Here is a 22,933-nt window from a genome sequence, read left to right as displayed (position 1 = left end):
GTCTAGTTCAGAACAATGGATAGGACTTTAATAGAAGTGGGAATATAGCATTATCATTAAAAGTTTTTTTTGGCAGGAAAGTGTGTTAGTGTATTCAATTGTCTACAGCAGCAATTGTCCTACATTGTTTGCAGTAGCCCTCTGCTTTAGAAAGCTGCTGCACTGGTGGATTCAAATCAATGAGGAGATAACTGTGGATTTAACTGTTCACACTATACAGACTAGAGATGAGTCGGCCATTGCAGACAGGGACCCGAGGCTCCAGAGGAAAGACAGTCAGTTGAGTTTGTGATGTATTTACAGACTTTTCACATCATGGTTTTACCAAGCCAGCCAACCTTTTGGTTTTAATTTGTATGATTGTGATTTGATGAGAAAATTTGAATCTTGAATGAAAATGGTTGTGAAGGCACAGAGGAAAACAGATTATAAAACATGATGTATATTCCGCTACAGCACAAGATACCGTCACGCATCGCTGCTTCTCTTTGAGTTGTGGTAATGGGATCGGGCTTGTGGTTGGAGGGACTGACACACTGACCTCACAGTGTGTTCTCCCTAAAGTGATGAAGCAGATCACTTAAAGATGCAGCCGGTGGACATATGGAGCAGGTGTGAGAACAACACCAGCTATGACTCACCTTGAATTATTTAACCACTTATATGTGTGTTGGATTGTGTTAGAGTGTCGATGCGTGCAAGAGTTGGTGTGTGTCTGCACACATTAGAATACACATATATAAAAAGCAGCGAGTGGATGAAAAAGTTTCCTAATCGCAGATGATTTAAATTGGTAACAACATTTTATTTCCTTATTTTACGGAAATTCCTTAGTGTAACATTAAAAAACATATTTTATGATGTTTAAATCATGTATTAATAGGTGGCCGCTGTTTGCCTATTGATGCATTTTATTATGACTGGTTAACTACCAGGCCAACCCGAGCTTTGTAGGCTTGATTCGAAATGGGTATGCAAATATTCCATCCGAGGCAAAGGTTCACAAAGAGAAGTGCCAGTTCGGTCTAATTGTCCGGCTAATCAAACCGAGAATTTCTCTGAAAACTTCTTGAACTTTCTGCCCCTGTACGAATTCTCATGCTGCTTCTGTTTCCCACTCCCCCACAGTTGCTCCAGATAAATCCTGGTGACAGTTAGAGGCTGCCAAGATGTAGAGCTGATACAACATCTGCCTGCACACCTGCCACACACTGTTAGCTCCGAGTTCTCATTGCAAGTGGATGAGAAACGGGGCACCCCCCTACAGTACACACACAACAACTACGCACACACATGTGGCAGACTTGATAAGGTGTAAGATAAAATACAAAGACAGTGGTGCGCACTCATAAATCACCACCTACATACACACATAGGCAAAGCAAGTTCTAATGACTGCGTGGGATTTTAATTTGTCCTTAGTCTGGTCACGTCAACGACCTAATTGGATTTGTTACGGACACAGGAGACAGACACAATTCCCGGCCCAATCAACCAATGTCTTTTCTGATCTGGAAACATCAGCCAGAGTAGCTGCACTGCAGGATACACCTCAAGGGAAACGGAGATGAAGGATAACAAGAAAGTGGTGGAGGAGGAAGAGATGGGAATTTATTAACTAGAAAGTTTCCATATAATGCCTCAACACAAATTATGTCTTTGAAGTAGTAGGATCACTGAAGTAGGTTTGAGAGCAGAGTCAGAGCATTGCTCAAGAGAACCGATAATGGCTCATGACTGAAATTCACCCTTCTTTTCAGTAAAAACATGAATATAAAGATGGACGATATGACAACTCCCCAAAAGTGAAGCCAAATCATCTTGGTGGCCCCCTGGTGGCTGGCTGCAGTATCGTTCATAAAAAGGGGATGGGACAGGGACCAAACTAAAAAGTCAAAAGTTCACGTCAAATAAATGTTTCTCAAATATATTTTCCTTCATTTTAGGTAGTTTAAGTATAATTTTTTCTGATAAGTTTGGTTTAGTTGTTTGATGCTATTAAAAAATAGGTAAATCGCCATTAATGACAGCTAAGACTGACTCGCTATTTTATTTTAGCTTCATTTAATTGGAGGAAGTGAAGACGTGTCATCCATCTTTATAAACAGTACATTATATACACTATAAATGGTAAAAAGCAATCTATTAATTATTTGGGTGAATTGTGTACATTCTTTTCAAGCCAGGATTCTATCAAACACACGTACAGTACAATCACACACTCACACACATTGCAGATAATTGAAGCATGAGATATGTTTAACAAGAGATCCCAGTTGCCTCATCCACAACAACACGCTGTGTTTTTCATGATGTGATGGCTTGCAGAGTGTGGAGTGATAGATGTGCCCATTACTGAGGATCTAAAGCTGTTTCATTACCTCCACCTTCTCCCTGATGTGAAACTCATTCGTGGCCGTAGCTCTGCGGTTTGCAGTCTGTTACACACACAATTGAATCAATTTAGAACACGCTGTCAGGGAATATGAGGCTTATTCTGCTTTCAGTAAGAAACACATGCTGTGTGTCATTCTGAATTGGTCAGAGGCCTTGACAGGAAGGGCAGTGAAACCACAAACAGTTTACTCTGAAATCCTGTTTGGCGTACTAAATGTGGTTTAAACACGGGCTGGGGACGGGTGGACGCCTCACCTGTTAGAGAAGACTTTGCTGTAGTTGTACACTTGGATCTCCAGCATCTCGTTTCCATCCAGCCTGCTGGCAATGGGCCATCGAAATGTCTGGAAAAAGACGAAATGGTCTTAAGAACATAGAAAGTAGGCGGAAGCTATTACATTAATGAACATATATTTTTCTATAGTACAGCAAGATGTCTAAAACCAAAATATATTTAATGTAGAATAATACATATTAATTTACAATACGATGAGATGTGAACAGTTTGTTAAAAATGAATCTGGTCGTGCAGGTTGCTTGAAACACTTTGTAGATTACTCAATACAGTACATGTCGCTCATTGCAAAAAACCACAGGATTCACGTTACTCTCATAACTCTGTCCCCTTTAAACAACTGCAAAGACATAACTTTACACCACGCTTTCTGTATTTCGTAGAACTATGTCGAGAATTTGTGGTTTAACAGACAACTCAGCCTGGAGCTCAGTGATATTCACCATGACTACCTACAGCGGGCTTAAAATTAGCCACAGTCACTGCACACAGCACAACAGAAATCAATCCTCACAGGGGAGCTTTGGAGGTACCACTACACTTCTCACATGTGAGGCCTTTGCTCCAAACTAATATGCACTGAGCCAATATGTCCTAACTCTCTAATTCTCAATTTCCAGAATATCATCCCATTCCTTTAAGACCCCAGGACTAGATTCAAGTCCTCCTGTCAGCAAACATCTGCTCCCCTGACTTGCCACTGAGTTCAAAACAAACCCCACCCCCCTACTGCCTTTTATTTATTACCCTAAAAACCTGCAGGTTGAATATCACTGACTTAGAATATGGATCAGTTTATTTGCTACTGGGTAAAACAAGGAGAAACAGCTTGCTATGCAACATTTTATGGTAATGGTGGAATATGGAAGAAGCTCAGAGGGATGACTCTCCATTTGGCATTTTCATTTTAATTAGTTCTGAAATAATAATAGATTTCACGTAGCTTTGACGGGAAAAGTAAAAAAAACTATGAAAGGTTTTTTTTAATTAGTTTTTGCCAATTCATTTTCAGCAACAAAAACATCAGTGATGTCTTATGACTAATTGACTTTATCAGGCACATCAGACACTCAGTATGGTGCTTTCCTGTTTTCTTCCAACAATGCTAAGTGCATAGTGCGTCTGTCAACTATAAATTATATGAACCCTCCAGATATTTAATCTGAAGAATAAGTAGATGAGCTGTGATCACGTAAATTAAAATGATAAGAATTTGTATTTACAGCTGACATTATTACCAAAACACTACATCATTCTTTGAGAATTGTCTTTATGCATCACATATTAAAAAACAGGTGTAAGAATAGAAAAGACATGAAGAATGAAACACACAGCTAATAGGAAAAAACAAGGCAATAGAGTCATAAACAGACGTAAGTGCTGCTAATTTAGAAAAACTAAATCAAAGAGGAAGTTTCAAAGCCTTTTTTAAATCTACATTTAGTAACAGGATCTACACTTGTTGATCTAAAGCTATAAAGCGGCTTTACATTTGAACGATTTGAAGAAATTAATTGTGAAACATAGATTGCAGAAGTGTAACCCTTCAGTGATTTCGTCCCTGAGTGAATTTCACAGTACAGTAGATTTTAAAAAAGCACAAATAATGTGGCCAAATAAAAGGATATGAATGTAATTGAAATAAAGGATCGGGAGAAAGGAACAAATATTAGCATTTCTGATAAGGGGAATACAAATAGAACTTTACATACGGAAATGTGAACCACGTTGCCAGTCTAAATTAAAGGTCAAATCTGTTAAGAAAAATGTATCATTCAATTACATTTTGCTATTAATTGACATTGATTACTTTTAAACAGCAAACAAGATTTGATTCAAAGCATCAGCCTGCACCGTTTCTTTTGATTCATCCCAAGTTGTTTGTGCAATTATTTATAGACCAAACTGAATTCAAAGTATATTATTCCAATATGAATATTATACATTTAAAATGAAGACAAGCATAAACCACCCTCTTCACCCTCTTAAAAAGTTTAAATAAAACTCAAGTTTGCAAGGACCTCCCTTTAGGTTAGTTTCTGCTGACTTAGCGTTGGTCGACAGAATTATTCATAACATGAATGAATGTAATTTAGATTAATAGCACTGCCTTTAAGGGCCGCCTCAGGAATATAACTGAGATGTATTCAATTCAGAAAAAATATGACGTAGTTAATATCTATGAGAAAAGTAAGTTACGATAGATGTGTTAAAACCATGACAGCACATCATATTTACAAGTTTCTTTGTAAAATCTGAAACTAAATTATGATTCAGATCCCTCACGAGGATTAACTATGACAAGGCTGCAAAACAAAGTAAAGAAACAAAAATATTTCATCGCAAACGTTGTGATGAATGTGTTAGTTGACGTTCTCCTCAGTGTTAAATGACCATATGAAGATGCAGGGGATATATGAGGGATAGAGGTAGCACAGGTAATTTAAAACTCATTCACTCCCTGCTGACATGGGCCTCTCCTTCTGGAAAATACTGCCAGCTGTCAAGCAAATGATCCATCACTACCTTCCCATTATCGAATCCCGGGGTTCCCACCTGCTACTGGTAGAGCTGCTGTCAAAGATCTGTGGATGTGTGTGTGTGTGTGTGTGTGTGTGTGTGTGTGTGTGTGTGTGTGTGTTGCATTCACCCATCAGTTTGTGCTTTTTGCCCCAAGGCCCTGCAAGCTGTGGTTTCTCTTCCCAAACTTCATCCAGGCCTGACCAATGCAGCTACCTCCTTCTTAGCTATTTTTCACACAACATTGAGCGTGCAAACGCCCTCAGAGTGATGTTTGGTGGCTGAGATTATGGCTCGTACAGCAGCGCCGCTTCTCATTTAGGACTGAATGTCCTCCGGTGAGTTTGAGGAGCCGAGAGAGTGGAAAGGCCCCAGCGTGGCGTTAATGTTCCACGGATGACAGCGCACACAAACGGCTAAAGGAGGAAATGGCGGCTAATATAAACACATGCAAGTGAATGACATACACTGGAGCTTAATTGGTAAAGACCCAAAACTGCAAACGTGATTATGTTTTGTTGATCTAACACCAGGGACGCTGGGCGACCACATTGACTTCCCCAGAGTAATGAAACCACTGCAGTGTGTCCTCGTTTCTCTTTTCTACACACACATTAATACATAATTATAACTTCTACTTGTAGCCATTTGAATTCCATTATGTCTCAGGGCTTTGTTTTGCTTCATTCTCAGCTTTTATGTCCAGACTACTTATCTCTAGTGTAACACACAAACAGGAATCCCCAACATGAAGAAGTGAGCTGGTAATTTCCCCTAACACGTTTGCAGTCGGCAGGACGGACAGACGAGTATTACAGTGGTTTAAATTCCCACACAGTGCCGAAAATAAAATGAGAGCAGAAAATCCATTCAGGTTGAAAAGGTGTTGTGTGCATGAGCTGTAAAACTTTTAATAGATACAAAAATTTGATTCGATTGCAATATCGACCACTGCATTTTTAAAAAGGTTCCATATTTCTCAGCAGAAAGCATTTTCAGATGGTGTGACGCAACATTAGGCTGCAAATTTGCACAGAAGAGGTTGACTAGTCTTTTTATTCTGATAGTTCGCCTGCTCACTCGCCCCAATTTTCTTTTACTCAGCTCTGTTTATTTAATTCAGGTACAGACATAAATAATAGATTACACGATGATGTGATGACTGTGATTTAGCCAAATATGTATTTTTAATCTGCAGTCTCTGAGCAGCATAACGTTAACATTTTATTCAGATGCACAGAGCCATGCTTTGTTGACTTGCTGAACAGATGCACGCACATTTACTGGGAATCATTGTGTTTCGGTGTTGTCATGGTGACCTCAATAAAAACCTTTATAGGATGACTATATTTCCTGTCAGTTGAGCATCATGGACAGACAAATATATTTTCCAGGAGGCTCTGAGGCTGCTCGTGACAAATGACAATAACTTTTTTTGTTGAGATGAACTGAACTGCCAATAGAATGAAAATCCCAGAGGTGGTCGACCATTTTCTAGAGTCTGCTATGACCTTTAAACAACAGAGGAAAGTGTATAAAGGCCACTGGCATGTGATAGACAGGTTTCTTGTATATAAACTTTTCTGGGTGTGTATGCATCAGGGGAGTAAAGCCAGTTTGGTAGTTGGTCACATGTTGAATTAAAGGTTGATATTAACGCAGATTTTGTATAAATTCCCCAAAACTTTTTAAATCAATAATAAAATGCCCTTTAAGAGTTGGATCTGTTTGTTGCTTTGTCTTTATTATATAATTGACAACGTGGCGCACAGAGTGGATTGCTCACGTTTCGCTCACACTACAGTACGAAGCAGCAGTTTGTAGCTGTGATAATTCTTCAGGAGTCTAATCACAAAGTTCGCGCCACAGTCAGAGACACATGACCTTTGCGTGACAAAAAATATCAACTGACAGTGCGGGGGTTTAACTTAAAACGTTTGCATTGAAAAATGACGTTGTCATGCTGTTTGCCTGCTAAGAGTACTGCTGCGCTGACTGAGGTTCTTGTTTTGAACATTAGCATTTATAAAAACGCTGCTTTAATGGGAGCTGTCTGAGCTTTAAACGGATGTTTATTCCTGCAGTTTCAGTGAAAACGCATCCAGAGACTTCATCAAATCCAGTGCTGTGAGCAGATCAACTCAGCCAACAGCAAATTCTGCTCTGCTTATTTTCACAATTAACACAGTTTTTAGCACAAAAACGACTTTTTATATTGATTTCCCAAAAAAAACTGCCTGTGTACGCATGCTACTCACAATATCACTCAGAAACCCATCTGTTTTATTCTATCGGCAAAATAATACAAATGTGACAGAGCCATTGGTTCTGCATTTGTTAAGTCATTCAAATGTTTTATCTTCAATTTGACAAAGCTCCACAGAGAGCATCAAAAAGCTTTATAAAACCAAATGCTTTCAACAGAATGTGCAGTACCTACATTCAAATTGCTCATGGAATCTATTAGATTAAAGTTAGTTTCCTATATTACCAGCGTCAGTAAAGGCCCTGCTCACCCCAGGTACTCTCACACAGGTGTTTCCACTTATTGTGGCTTATTGCACAAAGATGTCAAGCTGCCACTGAGCCTGAAACACAGACTGATGTAAAACTGCTGCAATGTGCCCTCTCGAACAAGTCTAACTCTGTTGATGAAAATGTATCACAGAGTGTATGTGGATAAAGCAATGTGTGATAGCAATCTGAAAGGCAATCACTGCTGCAGATAACACTGCTGGTCTTTTTTTATATCCTCCTCTCTATTTCTGAGCTTATCTCGAGAAGACACATTATTACTCCCAGATCCCCCTTATAACCATCTGTACTGGATGATACACAGCCTAATTGGCGGAGTGAGGCCTCTCATTAAAAGTGACAGGTATAATCTTGCTAACCTGAAGCTCCGAGGCCACGCTGGCCAATCAGAGGGGCTAAATGCTCGACTGAAAAGCAGCTAATATTGCTGTGATCCCACGCTGTAGCATTGCGGTGAGCAGATGCATGACCGGTCAGCGCTCACTCCCCCCCCGCGCACCCTCTTTTCATATCTCATAACTGTTGCCATGGACACAGAGGATGAAATCACTTCTATCATTAATTATGAAGAATATGTTCCATCTCTACAAGGCTTGTGAGTAACATGTTGTATTTAAAGTAAGACCGCGTGGTCCTTTGTGCTGAGTTTCCAGGCTTTCTGTGATCTTGTGACGCTGCAGCCCTTTGCACATGGACTCTGGAGGTCTAGATGCATTCTGCAAAGATGAAAGAGAGATGGGTAGACTGGAGAAAGAGAGGCAGCAGGAGCAGCCTGTCCAGTAGCAGGCTCTGCCAGTCAACTCCACATATTTAAGACTGTATAAAAGGACTTTTTTCTGTCATGTGCAACACAAGAGGCAGTCCACCCCCTCAACACTAAATTATTTAATGATGGAACGTTACTTGCCTACGTACAGTTACCAGACTTTACTTTTTATCAATGTGTTTCTTTAAAAAAAAGAATGTCATGTCATTGTGAAGCGCTTCAACATCTTATTTTACATTACAGTTCTCTTCATACCTCCAAAAGCTTGAGGAGCAACCTTTAGGCGAATCTAAACATCTATACACTGTGTTTTAATATCTATCACCACTCTATGGCCTAACGTTTGCATGCACACTTATACTGAGCACAAGCTGTCCTTTTGAATATCATATGCTGTCTGTGTTATGCCTTCCTTTAGATTACTTAGTAATTCATAATCAACCTTGAATCTACAGTATTCAATATAAAACCATATTGTTCCAATCTAATCCCTGTTTGTACGTCAAGGGACAATTTGAATCTGTAAATTATGAATACATAGGATGGACTGCTGTGAAATCTGGCAGGCATTCGTGTTCCCTTGGAGATTAATTGAAATCACATCATCAGGTCAAAGATCACCTCATTTTGAAACTACACGTGTCGGTCGAGATGAAACAGCATCTCTGGAGAAGAAACTCAATCTGGTCCAATTTGCTGACAATGCTGCCAACGAATACCCCCCCCACACCACCACCACTACTGACCCAGCCTCAATTCAATTTTTTCTATTTGACAGTCCATCCCTATTTTCATCCCCCGCTCCGTTTCTCATATGTCACTCTCTCTCTCTCTGGATGCCACAATGTTTCCCCATTCACCTCAATCTGATTTAGATCCAGTGTCAGATGAAATGTCACGGGTGTCGACACAGCGGCACGAATCCAATCAGAATATTTCACAACACTTCACATGTTTATACATTATTGTGACAGCTACAAACTTGCTGTGACAGGTGTTATTGCTGCATTAATGCCACACAAAACAACTATTATTAACAGTGATTATGATTACAAAGGAGGATTTGAATTTCTTCTCCAAAACACTTAACTTTATCAGTCTATTACACCAAAGGAGTGGATAATTGAATTTGCAGGACGAGCGGCCATTTCTCTTGAAATTGAGTGGTATAGTGCAGGGAAGACAATCTTTATCCACTCAATTCAACCAAATGTCATTTTGTTACAAGCTGGACTCTACTGAAACTGCAATTAACTCCTAGGCTCCTGCTGTGGAAGTCCAGATGGTGCAGACATAATGAACAACATGCTTATCAAGTTTAGTGGCCTCACCCTTCAATTAAAACCTTTCTGCTGAGATGAACGCTTTCTTCTTGTTTTTTTCCCCGTATTAGACTCAAGCTTCTGTTAACCTGGTGGTTATTTATCCAAATATGTTGTTTTCTACAGGAGGTAAAACAACAGCCCTGAGTTGAAATGAATTGCTGTTAATTAAAAATATATTTGTAGCGTTAAAAAAAGAAACTATGAAAATGGACGGTGATGGTTAGAGCAGAGCTGCTGCAACAGAATGCTGGAAATTTACTGTAGCTCCAAATAGTTTACAGCACTGCATTCCTATCAAAGCTCCACAGGATAGTTCCCCCGAAAGACTTACAGCTAAACATATTTCACCTGCTGCTCACTGGAATCATGCAATTATATGCAAATCAAACATCCACTGGTCCCATCTATGGGGACCATTATCTTTCTCTATTTGGTTTTATCCTTGTTGGTTTCTAGGTTGGAAGCTCTGAGACAGAAATTCATTTAGGCATAGCTGGGAATTTGAAAACGTTCAGATGTAGAAACTGCAGCCAAATGAATCAATTATTTCTAGACTGTCCTATTTCTGTGGCCCTATTCTTTTTTGGGGGCATTTTTGTTCTTAAAGTACCAGATCATATTTTATAGTTAAGTGATTTTTCCATTTCTTGTGTTTACTGAGGCATCTTGTCACTCCTGAGGGGGGTGCAGTAAAGCAGAGGAGATACAAGCGGATGCACATGGGCACACAGACACAGCCAAGGAGAAATGAGAACTTAAATATGTTCTTTTCCTATGGGCTCTCAATTACAAAGTTAAAAAGTACAACAGGATATTTTTGTTGTGGTTAAGCATGCTTGTACAATTCCACTGTGTTTTTATTCTAAATCCACATTATTAATCTGTAAACTGCACTGAAATCAAAAGCCATAGACTTAGATTCTATCCAGTAAGTTTGGTTACTGTAATTCTTGGTTGCCCAACTTTTTGCTCTCTCTGTCCCTCCGACTCAAAGCGAAGAACAAATTCTGTTCTGATCATCTTTTATTCAGTGTGCTCAGAAAGGGTAAAGCACCTCCCTGGAGCAGCACTGAGTCTTAACAACTGGTGAAGTTCATAAAGTTTTTAGCACCAGCACCATATTCGAGTCCAGAGGCGCTCGCTTATCTTCCCATATCTGATTACTAAGGAATTCTGGGAAGTTCTGTGGAAGTGACCTCACTCTGGTCTCTTCCGACTCTCTCTGGTGAGACACAACACGTAGAGTTCAAAGGCCTGATGGGGCTGGTGAGGTTTCCAGTGGTGAAACCCTGCAAGGACATTAGCATATTTAACAAGCAGCTAAAATGTAGATACTGAAGGTGTCATTAAAATGTTCACTGGTGATGTATTTGATGATTGTTTTCAGTTTTGCAGTATAACAACAACTGCTGGTCACGGACAGAAAAGTTCAGTGATTTCAGGCTTTTGTTTTCCAAACCACAGACAGGGATGTAAACTCCAGGCTAGAGTATAGGTTCATAAATATTGGACCCATTACAGGCAAGGAAGCAAAGGCAGGTGTAGGTGGAGTTATTGAAAATATTAAATATGGCTTACGGAAACACAAGGAACATCATATGAGTTAACAGAACTGAGGAGAGTGTCGCGCTCAGAGATTATCAATACACAACAAAAGGCCAGATCACTGATCTCAGGTGTGACACATTAGAGCAGGTGAAGGCTTTTTGTGGCATCTTTTTAGAAAACACAGCTGCTTCAGAGAGAGCACGCACAGATTATCTACACAACTGAAGACATGTCCCTAACATCTGCTGGTGGCTGTTAACACCTGCTAACATATACTGGTAGCTGGTAACTTAAATTGTTCAGAGGACCTTAAAACGCACAAGGGACATTCAGCATCTTGTCCTATATTCTAAAATTTAATTTAATGGAGGACTTATTGAATCCGCTACATGACGACTAAAACTAATCAGGGATGCATTTCACCAAATCTGCAGCATGCAAGCTGCCACTGTTAGCATGACATCAGTCCATATCAGTCATTTAAACATAATTCACTAATCAAAACAATGACCATAAGTGCGACTCTTACATGCATATACCGCAACCCTGTGGGACAAGATATACTTTATGGCGCTGCACACAGCTACAAACATCTTCATAAAATGATATAAAATGTACCACAACATGTATACCAGTATGCTCTAGCATTATTGCATGTTGTAAGCATGATTGCACATCATAGAATTGCACACGTATGCAAAAAATAACCCAGAGAAGCCATTTACCCCTGGGAAGACATAAAATCATACAGTGTAAAAATCATACACAATAACAGGATAACCAGGGAAATTATATAATTAAATCATAAAACTATAATAATATAAAGAGATATCAGGAATAAAGTAGTTGTTTGTTTCGAGGCATAGTGGAAAGAAAAGCTTAAAGCGATCGCAGTACGATGTACGGTGTCTGGAATGTCTTGGGGCAGCATTCATCCATTAAACATAACACTGCCATCATTTGTGGCACCATCACAGTGTGTACACAACGCCATGAAAAAGTCATGGGACCTCCAGAGTGTTGCATAATCACACGACTCCCACTGTAGCAGCTGGAGAAGGAATATTCCTGTGCTCATTATGTTTGAATAGTAATTCCCTTTGCCTCGTTCTGCATAGTTCAAATCTCTTGATGCCTTGTTTTGTAAAGCAAACAAACACACATTCGCAATCTAAGTCTCCTAACCACACATTTTGATGTGGACACACAAACACGTAACATTGCCATATCCACAGGCCCATACTCAGTGAACCCTGTGGCCACAGAGCTTCCTGTTCTTTGCTCTAGTTGTGTCTAACTAGTGAGGGGGAAGCCCTGGTGTACTGCAGCTAAAAGCAAAGTCGCACCACGGGATGAATAATGAATACAGATTCTCCATCCAGTCTATCCGCAGACTAGTTCAAAGGCGTCCTGCCAGTCCATGCATAAAGCAACAAGACACACAACTCTATGCTAATGGCCCTCAAATCCAGGGGCTAGACTGCGCTTACTGAGCCGTGCACAAGTTCCAGTGCTGAGGATGAAGCTGTCAGATGAGGAGGATGTGATGAGGAATTGCCCCAGTGTTTGGGGTGGTGGGGAGCGGCTAGAAAAACAGGGCATCCATGTCCGCTTTGGCAACGGCTGAATGCAACATACCCACACACGGACTGAGGGACTAGTGGTAGCACAAGTCGTCCCGAGGGAAGCCCGGACAGTTTATTGATGCTGAGTGATGCTAATGACCTCCCCGGCACTACAGGAGCATCGGGTGAGGCTGTCGGAAGAGATCACACATCAGTGCCCACCACTCACTTCTTTACCAGTTACTGTAGCCGGGCTGCAGGGATAATATGATGCACCCTTATAAATATTTCTGACAAATGTATCCCTTTTGTCAACTTTTCTGTCTTACATTCCGCCAAACTCAAGTGAGCGCGCAAGTGTGTGTGTGTGTGTGTGTGTGCGTGTGTGTGTGTGTGTGTGTGTGTGTGTGTGTGTGTGTGTGTGTGTGTGTGTGTTGGGGGGGGGCTATAAGAGCCGCTTAAAGTGTACCGTCATTTAGACTGATTAGACTGAAAACAAAAGCCCTTGTTATCAGTAAAGGAAGCAGCTCTCTGCCCGTGAATCCATCAAAGGAAAAATGTTTTCTCTGCAAAAAGCAAGCTGCTAAAAGAACAAAAAGAAAACTTCCCCTGAGGAAGGTAACGTGTGTTTGAGGCGCTTTCTCTTTTGTTTTTTTTCTCATTTCATTCTCCTCTACCTCTGTCCTCTTTCTTTTGCTTCTGCTCTGTGAGGATTTCTTGTGGCACCTCTCTCTTGATCCCTCAGCCCTCATCTCTGTCTTGTTCCTCCCCCCTCTCTGTTCCCTCATACGACTCTTTGCATTTGAATCCAACATAATGCTGTTGGATGTATCTCAGTGTGACAGGAGCCTGCTGGAATCCCACTGGGAACATTTCCCAGCCTCTTGCTGCAAGCCACAGTGAAAAGAGTCCGACCAGCCAGCGGCTCGACTGCATTCCTTTCAGGTTTAGAAAAGAATACTCAGGTCTGTGCTGTTGCTCAGAATATTCAATTTGCTGGACTTAAATTGAAATGCTTTATGAGTTCATATGCACAAAACTTTATTTTTCAAGTTAAAATGAGCTCTGGCGCAGAAGAGCTATCTAGGGGACCAGGGGCCTCATTTATAAAACAATGCATAATATCCATATGAAAACTGTACACACATACACAACGGCCTGCACAGAAAAATAATCAGATTCGTAAAATAAAAACCTGTGCACACACACACACCTACAGACAATGTTCCCTTCATAAATCACCGTTTACCTTGAAATCAGCCACTTATCCTGCCCTCTACAAGCCCGCACTCAACTGTAAATGGTCAATAAAGAGCACCTCATGAATACTGATGCACAGAAATGAGGCTGCAGACCGACTGTGATCAATCATGGCAACAACTAAGAGGAAGAGAGAAGAAAATTAATTTTTCGGGCTCAAAGGCTAAATCAAGGTTTCTGCACTTTGCTTAGTGGAACGATCCACATGTGCAGGTGCTGAAGATTCCCTTCTCCATTCACCTCATCCAGCAAGAGTGTGAGGCAGCCACTGGGGTGTCTCCCCCCGACAGCACAATTGTGTTCACTGCAGCAGGTTTTACACACAAAAACTATATATAAACTATCATTGTACTTGATGATGTATGATAAGCCCAACTTTGAATGAGGACGTCCAAGTTTCTAACTCCACAAAGTGACCGATCCAAAGATAGGCTATTCTGTTCTATAGCTTGGATTAACCCTAACCCTAACCCTTTTAACAGATGATGATAACTTAATCAATTAGCCGAGTTAATGCTGTAGTGAAAAGGACTTGGTATATTATATTATTATCTAAATACATTATATTATACAAGCTTAATAGTGTCATACAGCACGTCCAATCTCCTCATACTTTTCATCCAATGGTCCCTTGACCAATGACCAATATTCTGCTATTATTAACAGCTGTTCACCGGTGTCCTATCAGGGTCTGAGAGGCGAGGCAGAGGTTTATTTTCCTCACCTGCATCGCCCTTTTCCCCCATCTTGAAAATGTTCATACAAATTAGGTCAGGATTTCCATACAGGTACATATTTGAATTATAGATCCTTTTCTACACATCCATTTCAGGCCACGTTTTGTGCTTAGGCTACAGTTATGAATGAGGCAGCAGCTCGCTCCCACTGCAGCAGTAGTAGAGTGTCTTGTTTAATTATGCCCAGAGCAAGGGTTCGGGGTCAAGCATGGGTTACTACCTCTGCCTCGCCTCTCACACTCTGATAGGACATCAGTGAACTGCAGAGAGCCATTAGGAGACACTTGGCAGGACATCAGCCATTTGCAGGCAAGAAGCACAGGATTTGGATAAGAAAAGTAATGAGGAGATAAGACGAAAGAGTTGGGCAGGTCAGCACTGTGGTCTTACAATAAGGCTGAGTTATTGTCTTCATGGGGTTTCTCAATGTGCTCGTACAGAGGATTTGAATGTGAGTGAATGTATATTTTAAATCTTGATAACTCATCTCAGAATCTCTAAAATTAAAAGTATGTTCTGTAAGTTTCATCATGTGATCACATGTACAGTAAGTGCGCTATTACTGTATGTTCAAAGTAAAAACTTCATTACCTACAACACGTCCAGTAATTACTAACTTTCTGCCTCCGCTCACGAACAAAACCTGCATCCTGTCAAATCAGTGCAAGTCAATTGCAGCTAAGCCGGGAATGTTGTCGCTTCTATTGAGTTAAGAGATAATTTCTGATTGGTCATTATCCAGGTGGGTTAGTGAAGGACAGGAAATGAAAATACTAACCTCATTGAAGTGGGCCACCTCCTCACAGTTCTCTGCCACGCGACTGTAGGAGGGCAGACCTAGAATATAAGGAGAAATTCAAAGGTTAAAAACAGTTAAATGGTTCAGTAATGGCGTTGTGATTATTGTGATTTCAAGTTTACAGGGTGAACACTGAGCATGAGACAAGACCCATTTGGAGAAAGTAACAAAGTGCTGTACATTTACTCAAGAGAGGCTTAAGTACAATTTACTTAAATTTATTATATTCATTTTATGCTGTTTTATACTCCCACTTTTTACTTTACTACATTTATCTAACAGATATGGAGAATTTAATAATAATCAGGGTAAAATTTCACATTAAAAAACTTTGGAGGGGCCTAATATATCATAATTCATCAGTCACAATCATTTATTATTTCATATTTGATTGTTTCTGTTCTTTTCTTATCTTGTCTCCTTTGCCTCATTTGTTTCCTGCGCTGACAATGTACACTTGTGTTTTCTATTGAAATGAAATCTTAAAAACATAGTCAAAAGTTAGGATTGTGAACGCCAGACCTCGTGTCAATTCTCTGAGAGATATTGCTTAAAATTAAACTTATGTTATGTACATTTGTCACACTAGAGACAAGTGGAACGACAGATTAATGACTTAAACACCTGGGAGACACACAAACGCGAGCGGCTGTGTGGAGCCACAGGAGACAGAGAAGAAACGCAGACAGTTAAATGGCTACGATATGACTCACAATGCGACGGAGCAGAAACAGAGCAACAAACAGAGAGAGGAGACTTCAGCAAAATAAAATCATGTGTTGGTGCAGTGTGTATTCAAGGTTATACACAGCGCCATTCACTGCACAGTAACCTGACCACTCGTGTGCTGCAGCCTGTCCTCACCTGGTGGCTTTGTGATGCTCATGAATGGTGCCGTGCTGCTGTGTGCATTTGCCTTGTGTATCTGTGGTGCGGCTTCGTGTGGGTGTTGATGTCTGTTTGGGTGCATGTGGACAGCTGATGTGTTACCGACTATCGTTTACACACACACACACATTACATACACACATTAAATACACACACAAACACAGAGCCATACAGAGTTAATTGCAGCCGCTGTCAGTTAGGATGTAATGAGTTTGAATGGGAATAAATAGCTTGTGCCTGGCTATTATTATTCTTATTTTAATTAGTATCTGTGCTGATTGTTATCTCGCATTGAAAGAGCAAATAAAGAAAAAGGCACACAAACACACAAAGGCAAAACTGAAAATCTGAGACAAAACGATATATATTTTGGTGGATAAGTGATATATAAACTATCAATAAATCTGTACTGGAAAAATGTTTACTCCCTAATATTGTAATCGTCATCAGCCCCCAAAAATCCATATCGGTCGGGCTTTACTGAAAATACGTAAATCTTCATGCAACCAAATCAGTATAATTCTCTTCTTCCAATGGTGCCTATTTTGACTCGAGGTTGTAATCTCTGTCCCACCCTCTGCAACAGTATAAAACCCACATCCTTTGGAATATTCTTTTTTAAATAAGCACCACTTACATGTCAGAGAGGGAGGGAGTGAATATTCCTCCTACATTATTCAAAACAGAGGCATCGCCGTCAAAGCAGTGTTTTCATCTAACCGGAGATGTGGGCTTACAAAGTAGATCATGTGAAGCTTATGTAAGATGCTCCACGCCAAAGTAAAACAACATCATCCTGCTAATCAGGTTGGCTTTTGTCCTCGCTGGAATCAGTGAGGACGAAAGTGAAAGAGCGCGAAGAGAAAGAACCAACCTGTGGTGGAAGAAACAAAAGGATTAAAAGCAAAAGATGAAAGAAGAAGCAGAAGATGACCTAGAACACTGCGAAGGACTCAAACTAACACAGAGTGGCCTTCTTCAGCTTTTCTCCAGCTTTTCCTGGAGCTAGAAAGAAGCATAAATGTGCATTGCATTATTTTAATCTGCCTTAACGTTCAGGGCAATAATCAGAGTCGCTCTTTCTGCCTCGTTATGGCTCCTCCATAGTGCAATTTCATTTTACTCTATTTCCAGACCGATTCGTGAGCAGCGCAATAGACGCCTTTCATCCCAAATAGGAGCCACGATTTAAGAAAACGCCACAGTAAATGTGTGTTCCAGCACAAGAACAAAGACAAAAGAGCCTCGGGAAAGGGGAGAAAATTAAAAAAAATGTCTGCAGGATACAGCAGATTGTAAAAAGCTCTATTTTCCGCAAAAAATAATTCATTCATTCAGAGTTTAAACGATAACAAACAAACTGTCCAGCAGTGTGGATGTCAGGAGACTGAAGAGGGCTGATAAGTGGTGAAAAGAGCTGGGCAGAGAGAGGGATGGCTAATCTGGCAAGCTGCAGTTGAATATCTTAAAAAGTGATTCTGACACAGGCACCAAAGTGGAAATAATGCCTTAATTTCTCATTTAATTGTCTGATTAAATCCCGCAGGCTACAGCCGCCTATGAACACCAGGAGCTGGAGAGAGCTACAAATAACAGCGAGGATTCATCAAAGACTTGTCATGTAATCAATGTTCTGACTCCTCACATTTGAACATGACCTGCGTTATCCAGCGTCTCCAGTATCAGATAATAATCAACCAGGTTGACGGGGCAGAAAACTTCGGCCTTTATTGCTTTTTCTTTATATTACATCTGGAACGCAGTCAATGCACTGATTTATGGCTTTGATATTAATCGTTTGAATTTGGATTACGAGCCCCGTTAGACACCGTTAGGTCTCATTTCCTGTCAAACATAATAACATGTGGAGTCAGCCTTACATAACATCTCCCACCCGTCCTTCTACGGGTCATTTTAGATTGGACATGCCAGTGGTGGCAGTGGAGGTGGTGGTGGTGGTGGTGGTGGTGGTGGGGGGGGGGGGGGGGGGGGGGGGGGCTTCCTGGCAGACCTCTTCCTCTTCAGACAGGAAGTTGTTTAAGCTGAAAGCACTCAGGAAGCTCTACTAACTGCAGGGATCACAAAACTGATGAACTACAGTGAATAGAAGACCTGCCTAACAATCTATATTAAATTATTATGACATATATTAAATACAAAATGAGAAGAAATGGAAAAAAAGATGTAAAGGTAGAGAAAAGGAAATTAAGTTTCTCTCACATCAGTTGCAAAAAGATCCATCATGGATGTAATTGAGGTCATCACTCTAATCTCATTTATGTAGTAAAGTGGGCGTCCTGGTAAATCGATATACGATAGGTTTAATCGCAGTTCAAATGTCTCATACAACCCACCTTTCCTGTGACTCTCTGTTATAGCTGTTATCTAACGAGACAAATATCAAAACACAACACACACTTTACATCTAAGCACTCGGATAAAGTGGTCTCTTTTTTTATATTTAACCTCACGCCAACCAACTCTGGTTTTTACTTAAAATCTCCAGGAACTAAAGAAGCACTCTGATAATATTGTTTTATTGGAAGTAACCTACACATTAAAGGTTGGAGTCTGAATGACATGAAAAAGAAGCTGTTACTTTCCAGATAACGAAAAACTTCATGAAATGTGGTTTGGCCTGAGGGAGGAAAACAACTGGAGGAAACAAGAACACACGGAATTTAGCTATGAGTAGGCCAATGGAGCTCAACAGCATGATTACAGAAGAATAGACTCCAGTCATTTTCCAAAAACAGAGATTGTGTTTATCATCAGCCATAATACTGCATTTTTGGGGGGATTTTAGGGATGAGGAAAAGAATCCAAAGGGATGAAAATCTCTACAACAAGGTTAAATTCAAGAAGGGCGTATTAAATGACTGTGTGAAGGTGGAGGCTCATAGTGATGATGAACCTACAGGGAAATATCACCTGCCGCTTTAGGGAGCTTCAGGGCGACTTCATCTCCATTAACTGACCATGTCAAACCCTGGAAGTGATTTAAACACACGTTCCATTGCTGTGGGTCTATTTCTGAAATCCCCAAGGACTCTTCTGAACACCTGGACGACACAATCATTTGTCTGCTGCATGATTTTAACTAGTTTTACCAAGTAAAACCAAAATAAAGATGGCGAATCACGGGTGTTACACAGTTTGTAACCCCCCAACTCAGACTCTGAATTAAATTTATCAATGCTTTACTTTTTAAAATGAAACCTGTGATAAAGTATGTATGGAAAAATGTGAACAACTAAACAAACAAATAAGTTGAATGATAAAAACCTTGCTGTGATTCCTTTGAGGGTAACAAACTATGAAAGGTAACAGAAAACAGTGCAACACCAGCTGCTACCTGGAAATGACAGGTAGGTGCAATTTGGGAAACAGGTTAAAAACCTTATTTTTATCGGGTTTATTGGACATAAAGTCTTTTCCTCCACGTGACTTTGAGAAATGAAGCGTCTGAACACCGGTAAGTGTTTTTTTGCTAATATCGTAAATCAACTGGGAAGCTTTGTGAGGATGTGGATGATTAGCTCCACCTGCTTCTAGCCTAGCATCATCAAGCTAACAGGGTGAAAAATTTCACACACATACAGTAAATGTTCTACTTACTTACTCCACGTGAATGTTAATGTTCCTCCATCACTGCTGGATGTGTGAATTAGCAGCAATTAGCAGCCGCTTGCTTACAACTTCCCCGTATTAATAATTTAAGCGGGATGATCGATGCCTGGTTCACAGCCCCCAGTCCCCCGAGTGGCCGGTGTTACAGCAGATTGTGTGATCCCCTTCAGATCCTGTGACCCGGTTAATGAGGAACCATTAACACTGAGGTTTGTGTCTCTGCAGCTGATGCCTGAATAAACACACAATGGTTGTGTGCTGTCTAAATGTGTGGCCCTGTCTGGAGGTGCTGTGTTTGTTTAGTATTGTCATTATTAATTGATATATGAATCCTTTACTGTGACAATAAGTCTACGTTAGGTTTTTAAACTGCATCTAAAATATGTTAACAGATCTTTTATGGTAATTACTACTTTGGAATTTTTAATATAGTTTAGGTCCATTTCCTTGATTTCTACATTTTTTCCCACAGTATGCATTGTCTTATTTTTAGGCCCCTGTAACCCAGGATGACAGCACATAGATTAAAGTCAGATCATCATCTAAATCCACCACAGTTTATGTTATAATACTGAAACTCATTTTCTCTATTGCAGTGCATGGGATCCAAGGATGAGTTAGGAAGCCAAATAGGCAACAACAGGAGGAAGGTGCAGAATCTCTCTGCAAGAGAGCAAAGTGAAGACTAATGGTATGTGACCACTGCGACATGGGGAGATTATAAAAGCTCAGATTTGATGATGGCAATAGAACTGTTTAGTTTCCGTACGGCTCACCAGCCTGGTCTCCCTGATGCTGCCAGTAATAAAAAAAAATACTTCTGCTTAAGACATCGTCAATCTCCAGAAGGAACTTAATTCCTTCACAATTTCTCTCACAACTACATCTTTGCAAATGTTCTTCTTTATTTTTTCTGAGATCTAATTTACGCTTCTGCCTTTTCTTTTTAAAAGAAAATCGAATGAACATGGCATGAGTGCACACCAGTGAAATGCACTTGTGTGTTAAACTGAGCAGAAACTGAATCTGGATTGTGCAATGCAGAAATTGGGGTAAGAATAAAGGGCGCGCATGAACACAAATCGTTACAGAAGCTTTTTGAATTTATTAGCAGCTGAACTGCAGCGAGTGTCCTGGACCGTGGGGAGACAGTGGAATACCTCGACATGCTTCTTGTAAGATCAAGACTCTGGTGAGTTCACTGCAGCACAGAGCACACCACTGAAAGCCATCGTTTACCCAGAGAGCTCTTAGACACTCACACCCATAGAGCAGAGGAAGAAGGGGGGGAGGTGATAGTGGTCTTGTAACATCCTACACAATGCTGCTGTCTGAGAACAGGAGTCTGATCAAAGATCAGTCGGGATGAAGCACCTGTCATCGCTCTCCAAGGTGCTGAAACACTCACACCTCTCTCTCTCTCTCTCTCTCTCTCTCTCTCTCTCTCTCTCTCTCTCTCTCTCTCTCTCTCTCTCTCACACACAATAAAATATAGGCTGTCAATGAATGGTCCCACAGTGATTCCTGTTTCCTCTGAGCAGCAGGACAGGAGTTTTAATAATGACCCTGTAGGATCTGTACAACGCCAAAGAACTAGCGGATGGGCAGTTACCCTTAGGGTGTAACAAAGAAGACGACCCCCACACCCTCCACACACACACACACACACACACACACACACACACACACACACACACACACACACACACACACACACACAAATACAAATACAAATCTCCAACATGCTCTTCAGTAATCATTGCCATCAGCTTATAGTCAATTGTAACCTTTTGACCTCTTGCCCTTATTGCTTTATGAGTAAAAAAGTAAACGCAGCATTAAACACTGACTGGAAATGTCTTTTACTATAAATAGCACCTAATATTCATATCATTTTCCTATAACGGCTGGTAACTCCTCAAATAAACATCTTGTAAAGACACCAAGTGAAAACTGTGTGCAATCAATGTAATATCACTATATTGCAAGAAGTTACTTGTGATAGATACAATGTCAAATAGTCTTGTCTGAGTTATTGTAAATAACAATAGGGATTCAGAATGTTTGTATATTGCTGTCATTTTAAGGACTTGTAGCCTTTGCATTTTTGTATTTCTATAATAAATATTTTCCTTATTGATCATAGATTTCTATACTAAAGAATAATTTCTTCCTTGGATTAAAATAAAGCGCATTATGCAGCGCGTCTCCGGGGATGGAAGAGGGGTTCCCCCAACTTTTTACGCAGCGAGGTCCGCTGATGATCTCCCGTCATCCTGCCGTCACATGATTAAAATCAGGGCTTCAGTCTGATGTCCTACCTCTGAACGTAACTTTGGCGACCCGGTCCCCTTTTCCCCGCAGGTGATCGACCGTCCTCAGGTGAACCATTAGCGCCATCATTAGTCCACAGTGACAGGAGAGCGACTCCCCTTCCCGCAGATCAAACTTGAGACGCGCAATCTGTGCCCAGTGGTTTTGTTCAGGTCAGCCTCTCCTCGTGTCTGGATTCGCTGGAGCCAAAGAATCCTTTTCTGCACGGACAGCATGTAAAACACTCTACACGTGTTACCTAACAGTAATACAGTTCATCAGTGTGGATTAATCTGCGGGCTCCACGTTTCCTCCTGCTCCGTGCGTCCTGCTCATGGGTCTGTCGCGCATCTCC

At 40.7% G+C, this 22,933-nt stretch overlaps 1 protein-coding gene across 9 annotated transcripts in view; it reads right to left on the bottom strand.

Moving 5' to 3' along the window:
* otofa (otoferlin a) overlaps nucleotides 1–22,933 on the bottom strand; it is a 67,185-nt gene extending 44,252 nt beyond the window's left edge. For 7 of the 9 annotated variants that reach the window (XM_034579505.1, XM_034579509.1, XM_034579511.1 and 4 more), the window contains exons 1-3: nucleotides 22,587–22,933; nucleotides 15,727–15,785; nucleotides 2,653–2,741 (exon numbers count right to left, since the gene is read on the bottom strand). In XM_034579505.1, the coding sequence (XP_034435396.1) occupies nucleotides 2,653–2,741; nucleotides 15,727–15,785; nucleotides 22,587–22,668 (230 nt within the window). In that variant the 5' untranslated portion in view covers nucleotides 22,669–22,933. The remainder of the gene's footprint in view (nucleotides 1–2,652; nucleotides 2,742–15,726; nucleotides 15,786–22,586) is intronic. The other 2 variants (XM_034579504.1, XM_034579510.1) reach the window with 1 other exon arrangement.

This window comes from Hippoglossus hippoglossus, chromosome 24 (genome assembly GCF_009819705.1).
Source record: "Hippoglossus hippoglossus isolate fHipHip1 chromosome 24, fHipHip1.pri, whole genome shotgun sequence".
NCBI lineage: Eukaryota > Metazoa > Chordata > Actinopteri > Pleuronectiformes > Pleuronectidae > Hippoglossus > Hippoglossus hippoglossus.
The sequence above is the reverse complement of the archived record's forward strand: the minus strand, read 5'-3'. Positions and strand labels throughout refer to the sequence as shown.